This window comes from Molothrus ater, chromosome 2 (assembly GCF_012460135.2).
Source record: "Molothrus ater isolate BHLD 08-10-18 breed brown headed cowbird chromosome 2, BPBGC_Mater_1.1, whole genome shotgun sequence".
Taxonomy (NCBI): Eukaryota; Metazoa; Chordata; class Aves; order Passeriformes; family Icteridae; genus Molothrus; species Molothrus ater.
The window spans coordinates 82,678,264-82,690,466 of record NC_050479.2 but is presented as its reverse complement, the minus strand read 5'-3'; the positions used below and the strand labels follow the sequence as shown (position 1 = coordinate 82,690,466).

The following is a 12,203-nucleotide window of genomic DNA, read 5'->3' as shown; positions in this document are numbered from 1 at the left end:
TCTGAACAAAATTAATTTTTTTTTCCTTGGGACCTTCTCATGCTGACCAGGTGACATAATCCATATCCATCTCCCCAGCTCAGGAACTCAGGAATTCAGGAGTGTTCCTTTAAGCTTTTCTTCAGATCATCCTGTGCTTTTGTGGGACTCTCTCTCTATCAAGGACTTCAGTTAGGAAAGGGAAAAGCACACAGATAAAAACAAAGCTATCTCTTAAAGGGAAGGTTACTTGGCTTCAGAGTTGTCTTCTTCAGACACAGAATCAAGGCTGATGTTTCCTTTATGCCATGATACAGGCACTGTTCTTAAATTTAGGAATTCTGCTCACACTTCATAAAACTCGGTTTTGTGCTTAGTTATTGAGTAATTGTAGTGCTGGCACATCTGTGCTCAATGCAATGCAGCATCAAGTGTCATAACACCAGGACTGAGGAAAGGTAGGTAACAGCACCTCTTTTTCTACAGCAATACCCTAATTTGTGCTCCTTACAGGAAGCTGGTATTCTCAACAGGTGTTTCAAAGTCCTAGTTGAAATCATCTTCCTCTTTATGTATTTTCACTGTTGCAGATTAAAATATGGTAGATTTTTATGGCACTGAAAGTTCTGCTTCCCTCCTTTTGTTCTTTTAGAATGCACTTAATTATTGCTCTCTAAGGTCATATATTCCTAGACTGAATTTCAGTGAGTGTTTCCCAGAGGTTTCAGCGTACAACTTTAATGAAAGCTTTTGAACCTTTGGCTCATTTTTTTGAAATCTTCTACCAGCCATTATAACATCCCAGGGAGATGGGACAACTCCTGTATTAAATTATGAAGCTTATCATGTTGTATTTGCCCCATGCTCATAATTTCTGTGTACAGTCATCAGTTCTACAGCATCATGCAGTCTTCTGGATCAGAAGTTGTGGTATCTCCTGGGCTTTATATAAATGCTATCACAAATTAGTTTTTCTAATAGTAATAATCTAAATGTTGTTTACATACTGGTAAGGACTAAATTTTGTCATGCAACTAAGGAAGAAATTTTTTATGATACCAGTGGTGAGACACTGGCACAGATTACCCAGAGAGGTGGTGGGAGCTCCATCCCTAGAAACATTCGAGGTCAGGATGGACAGGACTCTGAGCCACACAGTATAGTTGAAGATGTCCCTGTTCATTGCAGAGCTGCTTTAAAGTTCCCTTCCAACCAAAACTATTCTATGACTCTGTGATTCCATGGTAAATAATAATTGTGTTCTCAAAACAGCATAATCTCTAAAGTTTGATCAAAGACAGCAAGTTAAGATGGGTCAGTTTCTAAATGTTATTGAGCCAAATAACTATATTCATAACAGACTTAATTGCTGTTACTTAAAAAGTTCTATGGAATCAAATTTATGTTTGTAATCCTTAAAAAGTTGTTTAAATTTTAAAAACTTTCCTTTTTAATATATGCTTAGCCATCCTGCAATAGTACTTGGTAAACATAAACACAAATATTTGCTCTAGCTGAGGATTTGGGTGTAGTGTTTCGGCATATTTGCTTCATATGGCATGATTCTCATTCCTCTCCCTGCCCTTTATTTCCTTTCTTTTTCTTTTCCTCAATAATCAGAATTGGATTTCTGTCCTGCTGAGGTTGTTACATATCAAAATTTTCCTGTTCTTCACTAAAATATTATCAAGTGGAAACCTGTAGAAGTTAGAGGAAAGGCAGATAAATACATAAGATAAACAAACACATAAATGCAAACATAATATGTAAATAAAAGAAATCTCACATACTTCAATACAGCCAGACAGTAATGCTCCCACTGGAAAGCAGGATTCAAGTTACTGGATCAGTTAATAAATCTGTATGTGAATTCTGTCTCTTCTTTAGGATGCTGCTGACAAAGTATGTATCACAAAAAGAAATCCAGAGAGTTGTGAAACTGCCCCTGAGTTTTAGGGATGGATTTCGTACTTCATTCTACTCTGTTCCTCTTCTATTTCTTGTGCAGCCAAAAATGGTTGAGAAAAAGAAACCATATGGAAAGCTGTGTGGATGTTGGACAGCCAGAGTTGAGGAAGCTGTGACTGATAGCAACTCCATTGCTGCTGTGTGCAAGATACAGGACATTTCCAGGAAATAGTCAGAGGGATTGCATGAACAGAAAACAGTAGATGGGGTTTTTGCTCTAAAAGTTCTGCAGTCAGCAGCTTTTGGTAGACATGCTCTATGTATCTCTGGGTTTCCTGATGCTACTGACTGGGCCTGCAGAGGTTGACTGAAGGAGCAGCTTCTTTGTTTGCAGTATTCTTCAGTGACCTTGAAGCATCACTGAAGATTTATCTTTTGAACTACACATATTAAATGCTATTGCTCGATGAAGAGATAACCAGAAATGTAAACTCAGTAGAGCAGGAAACATCCAAAAATAGTGGTCAGAGAATATGCATGAATAAGCACAGTCAAACTATGGGGTGAGTGGTACTGGTGTGTGTCCTCTTTGCTGGTCATAGGAAGTTTGCTCTCAGCCTTTTTGATTTTGTACTCTGCTTCTGCACCTGGGCATCCATCTGACCTTTACATCCATTGGATATTTAGAACCCCCCTTCTGTCTCCCTGTGTAATGTCAAGCTGCTCATAGCTGCTGTTGTCTCGGTTCCCTGCGCAGGTGAACGGCATTGATCTCCGCGGTGCTACCCACGAGCAGGCTGCGGCTGCGCTCAAAGGAGCGGGGCAGACGGTAACCATCATAGCACAATACCAGCCAGAGGGTAAGTGAAACAACCGCCTGCAAGGCACATGGCAAAAGAGGAGTGCTCTGGAGCCACTCATTTAACAGGGTGAGGCTGCTGTAGGTAGCAAGTTTCCCAGCTATCATTAGCAGTCATCTGGAATGAAGGTCAAAGTGGCAATTCTGTCCCAAGGAAATGGCTGTATTTTTGTCACAGAGCACTCTTTAAGTGTGCATATAATAACAACACAGTAATCAACACTTAGTTATTCATTTTATCCTCATTAGTGATCGTTTTATGTTCTTTTCGAGTCTCTTCCTGGAAATAGGTAGTGCAAAAGATAGGTTAAGAGAGACAAGAAATGCCAGGAAGAGCTGACATTGCTTCCAACAGTCAGATTAGAATTAGACAAGGATAAATGCTTCCTGCAGGATGTGTAGAGCTCCTGTTATTACTTTTGGATGACAGCATCCTTGTACCTTCAGGGCAATTAGGCCTGGATAACAACTACTTATTAGAGAAAATGACAGCTTTCTAAATAAAAGCATCAGCAGGAAGTTCAGCAAAATACAAGACATTTAAGGTGGGATGCATCTCATTCAAATTTTGCCGTCAAATATGTAGCTTTCTAGAAGTTAAGCTAGTTTCAGTGGGCAGAAGTAGGCACTGATTGATTTGGGGTCCAGAATAAAAGGACAAGACTCCTTGTTGTCCATGATCAGTGCCCCAGATGACTATCTGAGGTTCACAAGGAATTTGAGAGAGGAATATTGCCTTCTGATTGGAACTCAAGGTGGTTTTTCTCTTCGGTAGTTATTACATTAAAGTCTTTGCCAGATTAATTCAGCAAGTACAAGTGTCTGTGAAGATTTGCTGGCACTGTGTTATCATTTTTCAGGAAGCAGTTCTAGCTCAATTCACAAGATGATTCTGCCCGATTGTGTCCAGCCTAGGAGATATGCAAGTCTCATAGGTGAAACAACTGCTCTAATAACATGCTCAGTCAGTCAGTTTTTTTTAGGGAAGTGAATTAGTACTTCCAGAATTTATCCAATAGATACTTTCTTTAATTTCTTTGGATCCTGATGATAGCAATCAAGTAGAAAAAGAGCTTCTATTTTAATCAAATGTACAGTTGTGCTTCAGATCTGGAATCAAGCATCCATTTGTTACTTTATCTGTGCTTGAGTCACCAAACAGAATAGGTTGGGCCAAGAGGGCCAACTTAGAAATGGGCAGATGAGGGCAAATGAAATTGAAAGTGTCTATCTTCAGTTAAATAAATGGAACATATTAATATAAAAATGCATGAGTAATAATCAGCATTATTTCAAAGAAGTATTGAAAAGCAATTCCATTACAGATAGAGCTCTGCACTGGGCTCTGAATGAAACCATGTTCCTATTAGTTCCAGCAATCTTGTTTGCTGTCTGGTGATTTTGCACTGCAGTTATCACCATGGTGTCTGGGTACTTGTAGCAATCAGTGGCGTGTCACAGTTGTTCCGTGCCATTGTTAATACACAAAAAATTACATTACTTGACAGCTTTTTCCTATTAGGATTGAACTTCTAGTTGACATATTTGTACCCTACATTTTTGCAGCTCAGTCCTGTATCAAATTTAGTTTTGGTGAACATACAATTCAAGTGATACTGATGAAATCCATCAGGTATTATTCTGGATATTTATTCCATGTATTCTATTTATTCTGTGTCATTGCTCCATTCACCAAAGCCCCTGTTGAGGGCAGACTAGCCCCAACTGCATCACTTCTTGTCAGTGAAGCAAAGCCAGTTTTCTGTTTCTGCCAAATAGCTAAAAACACATCACTGAGAGTAAAGCTTGTGAGGAACAGGGCCCAAAAGTTCGTTGTTTTATAGTAAATGATTAAATCTTTAAAGGTAGTTTAAAGAGGGTTGTTGCCTATAGTTGTCCAGCATGTGTTATGTTACAGCTGAAATATTTAATTTTAATCTGAGATACTGGTTAATGCAAACTGCATAAGTCAAATGTAAAATGAAACATTTGTTTCCTGAGAATTCCCTCACAACAAAGAAAGATGAAAAAACTTCTAAAGAGTTACATAATCTTCACAAAAGGTTATATAAAGATTTATAGGCTACACAGAAAGACAAACACACTCTATATGAGACTAAATACTTATTTTTTTGAGAAATAAGAAGTCAGGTATAAATTTATTTGAAATTTGTACCTGATTTCTTATTTACTATATCTTATCTTGTTGCATATATTGGAATGTAGTCATAAAATAGTCCTAAAACTGTGCAGCTATCCTTCCCTCAGGGGCTTCTCACTTTTAAATCCTTCCAAATCCAGTAAAGTACATAAGCTAAGTTGGCTGGTAGCTTCTTCCATTTTCACACTAGAAGTTCTGAGTTGTTACTACAACTTCAGGTTTTTCTGGGGAGATCTAAGAATAGTCACTACAAAAGTTAATCAGTACTTTTTTTAAATGTCTTTGATTATTAAGCCATTAGATGTTGTTGCAAAAAAAAAAAAAAGCCAACATTCAACAAACCCTTTAGCTATTGATATTTCAGGTATTGAGTGATGATGATGTAAGTACCAGTCAATACTGTAAGCAAGCTGATGATTAGCAATTAAAATTGTGAATAGAAAAAGCTTATTTTATGCAGTGAAGGAAAGCTTCCAGTATGATTATTGGTATTTTCTCAAAAACTAAATAATATGCTATGCTGTGGGAAAAATAAGGTAAATATTATAGAAACAGCTTTCAAAGTTTAAATGTCCCTTTCCTTGTTTCAAACATATTCCCATTCAAAGCCTCATATGAACTTCCTTCACATTTATGTGTAGAGACTTGACAAAAAATCTCATAGGAGTGGTAACTCCTACAAAAAAAATAAAACAAACCCTAGTGCTTGCCATCAATTTGAATAGCTTTTCCCATCAGTATTGTGGTGCTTTTTTTTGTCATCCTGTTTGGAATGCACAAATGCAGAGATGAGCTCAGACAAAACGGAATAGCATCACAACATTTTTTTGAATGCTTTCAGATCTGTGGTTGGTGATGGTGCTCAGCTGAACCACACTGCTCATCCCTCAGATGGAAGTGGTCTGGGTGAGAATGCTGTAAAAGAGCACAGATATTGTGAATAAAGGAAGGATAGAAGAAACAAACAGTGATTTCATGCAAAGTTGTTGAATGGAAATAAAAGGAATAGAGAACCGATTCCTCAGTTTTGCTCTTCAGTCTCTTTTTTCCTCATTTACACTCACCAGTCTTCTCTCTGAGAAACAGAAGAGGCAAAGCATTATGAAAATCCAAACAGAAATCTAAATTCTGTGAGCAAAATTAGGGATAGATTATTAAGAGCAAGAGGAAATCAAATTCTGGAGTTGAAAAAAATCAGAGCTCAGCAGTAGAAGTACATATTTAGGAACAGCAGCTAAAACTCTGGGCTTTTTTAGTGACTCCTTACTTTTATTAAAAAAACTGAAAATAACCTGTGTACTGTATGTTATGTACACATGTATTGTGTAAATGGGGGAGAATGAATGTTGAGCATCATGATCTCTTAATAATCATTGTGGATGTAGTTTATGTGGAGGTTTCATAACTAGTCCCCACAGGCTTCAAAAAGGAAACCTTTCATATTCTTGTGAAACTCACATCTTCTGCCTGTGGTTGATATGAGATTAAAGGTAATTTAGGGACCAAAAGCTACCTAGAACAAACTTAGAAGACAAACCAATCACTTATATTTAGCTTTGTACTCCAATTCCTTAATAATCAGAAGCATTTTGACTTTCCTTAACAGCTCAACAACTCTCAGATGTCTTTTAAAATAGTGCACAGATACAAAGTAAATGCAAAATAAAAACCTGAGCCTGGAAAATAATCTTAGGATGGAGCAGTGTGTCCCTACTAAACAATTAAGTGTAAATTAAAATGGAATATATACCACACAGGGAAACACATTTTACACTTCCAGGTTTTTCTTCAGGACATATTTTGCTGTTTAACAGCAAAAGTTGCAAGTACAGTGCAGTATGGAAGGAATTAAGAAAAAGAAAACAACAATTTTTCAGTTAAGCTACAGTATATTTTTAAAGAAAAGGGAACTTTGGTTGAAATATTAACAATTTGTCCTGAAAGACACAGCTTGGGAATGGGGACAAACAGAGTTCTAGTCTCCTAATAAAGCTGCTAAAAAGCTTTATTGCACATTTTAGTCTCAAAAGCTCATGTTCCTTTCCCCCACAGCAGTGTGAAAAGGTGAAGTGTAGCCTTAAGATTTTTGAAAAATATTCTGTGTCAGTGGTCTGCAAGCTGAGCTGTGCTGCATTGCAGTACCTCTGCAGCTATTGCCTCACAACAGTCCCTGGAAAAGTGTTAAACCAATTGGAAGTTTCATGTGCTTTCAATCTTCAAGCGAGCTGATTAACCAGCTCCCTGAAGAGCTCATTGATTACAGTTTGATTAGAGCAGCTGGCACTGCAGAGGTTAAAAAGTTATTACAGAGAAAGAATTTGTGCTTTATCTCTTTGTGAGTGAGCTGCTGCTCGGTGCCTCTTGTGAGCTGAGGAGCCGAGCTTTAGATACAGAAAGAGTGTGAGGGGGAGAGACACTGTGAGAGGCAGTGTCTGTCTCTGCAGGCAATAGCCGAAGGAATTTTTGAAGAACTGCACCTAAGCAACTCCTGGAAGCTCTAATAACTAAATTTACTTTTTTATTCTTTTGCTCCTAATTCTGAGAGGCTCCATAGTACGTTGGAATAGACCTAACTTTTCTGAGCAGCCCCAGATTTTATGAAAAAGTACCCTTTGTCTTACACATTTGCCTGAGCTGCAGATGCTGAGATTCACTTTTTTGAAAATACCAGGTGAAAAATCCAAGAGTAACTTCTGAAGGTCTCTGAGGTGATGGATATTTTTTAGCACTTACCCCTTTTTTATTCCTTGTTGCTGCCTCAGAGTACTAACACTTGTCTCCTCTTTTGGTACAACAGTCACATAGATTCCTGATGCAGACATTTAACCTTTCCAGCTGCTGTGGGAATTAGGTAGATAAAAAATACGGAAGAAAAAGAAAATAATTGTACTTATTCATCTTTGCCTTGGTTACTTCTGTACTTTGAAATGTGACTAGCCATATTATAACTCCCTTTTCCCAGCTGTTAAGAAGGAATATAGCTTAATTACTTGGATAAAGTTGCATTACAGCAGTTGGCTTTCATCTGGAAGCCACTGTATCCAATTGCCAAAGAATGCAAGATATTAGAGTTACATTTCATGCATGTGCATTAAAGAGCAGAACATAATCTTGGAATGGCCAAACTGGATCTGACCAAGCACATTTGCTGAGGATCCAATTTCCAACAGTGGCCAGCAGCTTAGAGAGAAGAGAAAGACCAGGACAAGCACGCAGTGATACTTGCCCTGAGTACTGTCCTACTCACCAGGGGGGTGAAAAATCCTCTCCTTGTCCTCAGGCAGAAAACACCACCACTATAAAAATGAATAAAAGCAAAAAAAAGTTTAGAGGTATGTTTCATAGATTGTCCTGCTGAAGTTCAGTGAGTGAATTTTGTTGAGAAGCTTGGTCCATTTTTTAGTTAGGAAAATTGAGAAAGAATGAGTAATACAAATGACAAAACTCAACATTATGATAGTATATTTTTCCCCTTGTATTTGAGCCTTTTTTTTTTTACTTGACATCACAAGAGACGAAGCATTGTTCCAGAACTAGAGAAATTTTTATTTCAAATCTCCATTCCTTGATAATAGTTGATAGTGCACCAGAGTTCTCCAATGTAAGAGACTTTCAAATAGCAATATTAAAGGCTCTTTTTCCCCCTCTTTTTTACAGTGGCATCTCCAATTCTACTGTTTTCTTATTTACCCACAGAGATCTTTTACTGTGTTGAAGAACAGTAAATGGTTTTCTCTAGCTGATGAAATGGCAGGCCCATGCCTCCCTTACTTGGGACCTTTGAAGGCCAGCTAGCTCCAAACCTTCACCCATGATCTTATATCTTCAACTGCATCAGTTGCTCAGAGCCCCATCCAATCTGGCCTTGAAGGTTGCCAGAGATGGCATGACAGATGATGCTGTCAAAACTGTTTCTCCCTTCTTGTAGTTCTAACGTGTTTTGCTTCAACAAAAATTCCAGAGTTCACTTAGCAAGAAATTGCCTCTTTGTTGCAGAGATTTCTGTGTTAGTGGAGATGTTTAACAGGGTTGTGTGGCTGCAATACACAACAACTTCTAGCACACCAAATGGTATTTGTTGTGTTCAAAACTAATCCTTGAGTGCTCCAGGCTATTTCAGCAGTTAATGTACAGGGTTAAATGTTAGGATTGGTATTTTCTGCCTTTCTTTTGATGTAATAAATACAATTTTGTTACCCTTTAGAAAATGCGCAAGTGCCAATATAGTACCAACTTGTCTGGCCATGCAAGATCTTTGCCTTAGGTTTAGCTTTAGTGCCTCTATTTGCTGCATATTATTTAGAATATGCTGCTTTTATTTTTACAAGGTTGAAGAAAAGCCTTTAAGTTTATAATTTCATTGCAAGTTTCACAATATCTTTACTTCAAGTAAAAAACCCCTAAAGCATATCTAAAATGGAAAGGATGGTTAAAAAATCTCCCTGATAAACTTGCAAATTATTTTCTTATCTCATAGCATTTCCTTTCTGTTTGCCTGAGCTGTTCTCACCACAGCTTCCACTTTACTGCAAATTAACTCTAGTCCCTGAGTGAGTCTGTCTGCGTTCATGGACATTGCCCCAGCACTGACAGATATTTCTGGGGCTCATCAAATGCCACAGCTGAAGCACCAGGGATTACAAATGTTCTTGTAAAGGCAAGCCTTAATAGGCTTCCCATAAGACACAAAAGGTTACATTTTAATTCCTTTGTTAAATTTGAGGATCACTTTCCTAGTAGAGTTACATAGTGAAACCTGTACAACATAAATATTTTATTTATAAAAGAAGAATTTTTTTTTGTCTTTTCTAAAATAGTCAGCACTCACTATGCATCTATGCATGAAACAAGTTATGGATATATTTTCTTAATGTTTTTCTGCAGATTCACTTGTGTTTAATGTAGTCATCCTTGTCTGCTAGAGTGTATTTGCTGTTTCCTTACAGACTCCTGAGCTTTCTCAATTCCCATTTTCATGAATGTTTCATTTTAAGTACTTAGTTTTTCATTCAACCATATTTAGCTCTTGTTTCTATCAGCTGGCTTCAAATTTCCTTGAAATAGTACATTCTTCATTGAAGAATGAACAGTTGTCAATATTGTGCAGGGAAAGTATGGTTTCCTTTTAAAACCCATCTTTTGTTCTTTTCATCTTAAATGTGAAAACATGAAGTTATGTGGTTGGGAGTTTTTTTTCCTGTAGTCCTTTAAGCTTCATAAGAAGTGGAGATCTTGCTTAGTTTTTTGTTGTTCATACACAGCCTTCTGTGCTTAGTCACATTTATGTACACATGGAAAGAGCATATCTGTTAATTCCTGCTGGAGATTATTAATTACTTTCTTTTGACAATTTATTAATTGAAATTCAGTATTTTCTACTTCTTACTGTTTTCTTGAGGTTTGTTAATAAGTTTGGTTGGGAATACAAATAAAGAGTAGGTTTTGGGTTTTTTTTGCAACAGGACTCATGTTTGCAGCTGCTCATTTAACTGGTAAATACAGCCTACAGGTGGTTCCATATTTTCTTCCCTGTCTTAGAGTTCACTGAAACTCTGTTTTTGCCCTTACCTGACAGCTTTTTCATAAAACAAGGTCTTCTTTCAATGGCAAAGACACGTATGGATATTTCCAGGCCTTTCTGAGTAAGCAGCGGAGGGCCCAAGGATAATTCCCTAAAGAACCAGAATAAGGTTGACATTATTTCTGAACCCATTCCAGTGTTTCTTTTCTTAATCTCTTTCTTCTTTCAATTTTTTTATTGTGATTTTCATCTGGAAAAATGCATTTGAAATGCTGAAGTTGTTTTGTGTTTACTTTCAATTTTTACTTTTTGGGTGATAAGTCATGTCAACATTTTTTCTATTTAAATTCTTTCACAACAGCATCCTTTCATATATCATATGACCCTGAGAAGCTCCTATTTATTGTTGTCTATTTGTTTTAAAATGTGTTCTCTTTTCCTCCGCATTGATGTTTGCACTTTGCAAAGACGTGGTTTGTTTCTTTGTTGTTCTGCTTCTTAGTTACTTTCAGTGACAGATGTTTTTTCCTTCTTTTCTTACAGTTAATATAAGCCTGTCCTATCCTATTGCCACTACCTTTCCTAGTCTTCCTGGTAACTAACAAACTTCAGTTTTAGAGATTGTTATATAACTCATAGCTGGCCCTGGTTGCTTGGGCTTTTAAAGATGATGAAGGCTCTTCAGGAAAGTATTCTTATATCCAAACAGTTTAACACATTTTAGTATATTAGAATTCAAAAACTCACTAGAAACCTGTTTTTCTTCTGCCTTCGGGTGAATGACTTCATGTAGAGACATGACTGAAAATACAAAGTACTTCATTAACTGGCTGACATTCCACAATGTAGTCAATATTAGCAATGATCATGTGCTTAAAATAATAATATATAGCTTCTGTACAATCCTTGGGTGTTCATCTTATGTCCCTTGAAAATATGAATACTAAAATTTAACCTTTCCTTGCAGTAATTTATGTAAAAATACTGAGCAAGTAAAATGTTTCCATTTGAAATTAAAAGTATATTCTCCTGGTGTTTCCTGCAGACCTTCTCTTGAATCTGTTGAAAAGAAAAAAAATTAGTAGTTTTTCTTTTGAATCTATCCTGCCAGTTCACGGTGCATTTGTGTCAGCATTTAGTTAGACAAATTGGAGAGAGAGTTTCTGGTGTTACTTTTTTTGCTTGCAAACTCCGGCAAGGGAGAAAGTGGTGAGGCACTGGCACAGGTTGCCCAGAGACTTTATGGATGTCCCATCCCTGAAAGTGTTCAAGGCCAGTTTAGATGAGGTTTGGAGCATCCTGGTCTCTTGGAAATGTGTCCCTGGGTTGGGGGGTTGGAACTGGATGATCTTTAAGGTCCTTACCAATCAAAACCATTCTGTGATTCTGTGACTGAATCTATGATACACAGGGAAGAAATTTTCCCAAAGGATGCAGAGATTGTCACCTGCTTCTGAAGATCTCATGATGAGGAAAGATAACAAGTCTGATATAAAATGACAAGCATTATGCTGGCATTGATAAATATCACAGGAGACAAAAGCATATCAGGGATTTTCTTGGCCCAGTGGCTGTGGCTGCTGTCAGCACAAAATTCTCAGTGAGTGTTAGGGACAGTCTTTCATGATTTTTACTTTTAAAGTTTATAGTTCTTGACACGTACAGGGATATGCTTTTAATTATAATACAGAGCTAGGCAAAAGCAAAAACAAAAAAGCAAACAAAAAAAGAGTAATGTTTTCTTAAAAAGAGGCCATTGGCTGAGCTGCTTGCCT

The 12,203-nt window shown here is 37.2% G+C and overlaps 1 protein-coding gene across 30 annotated transcripts in view; it reads left to right on the top strand.

The window, feature by feature from the left end:
* Nucleotides 1-12,203, top strand: part of DLG2 (discs large MAGUK scaffold protein 2) — a 984,854-nt gene that overhangs the window by 785,093 nt on the left and 187,558 nt on the right. For all 30 annotated transcript variants that reach the window (XM_036384308.2, XM_036384333.2, XM_036384316.2 and 27 more), the window contains one exon: nt 2,645-2,747. In XM_036384308.2, the coding sequence (XP_036240201.1) occupies nt 2,645-2,747 (103 nt within the window). The remainder of the gene's footprint in view (nt 1-2,644; nt 2,748-12,203) is intronic.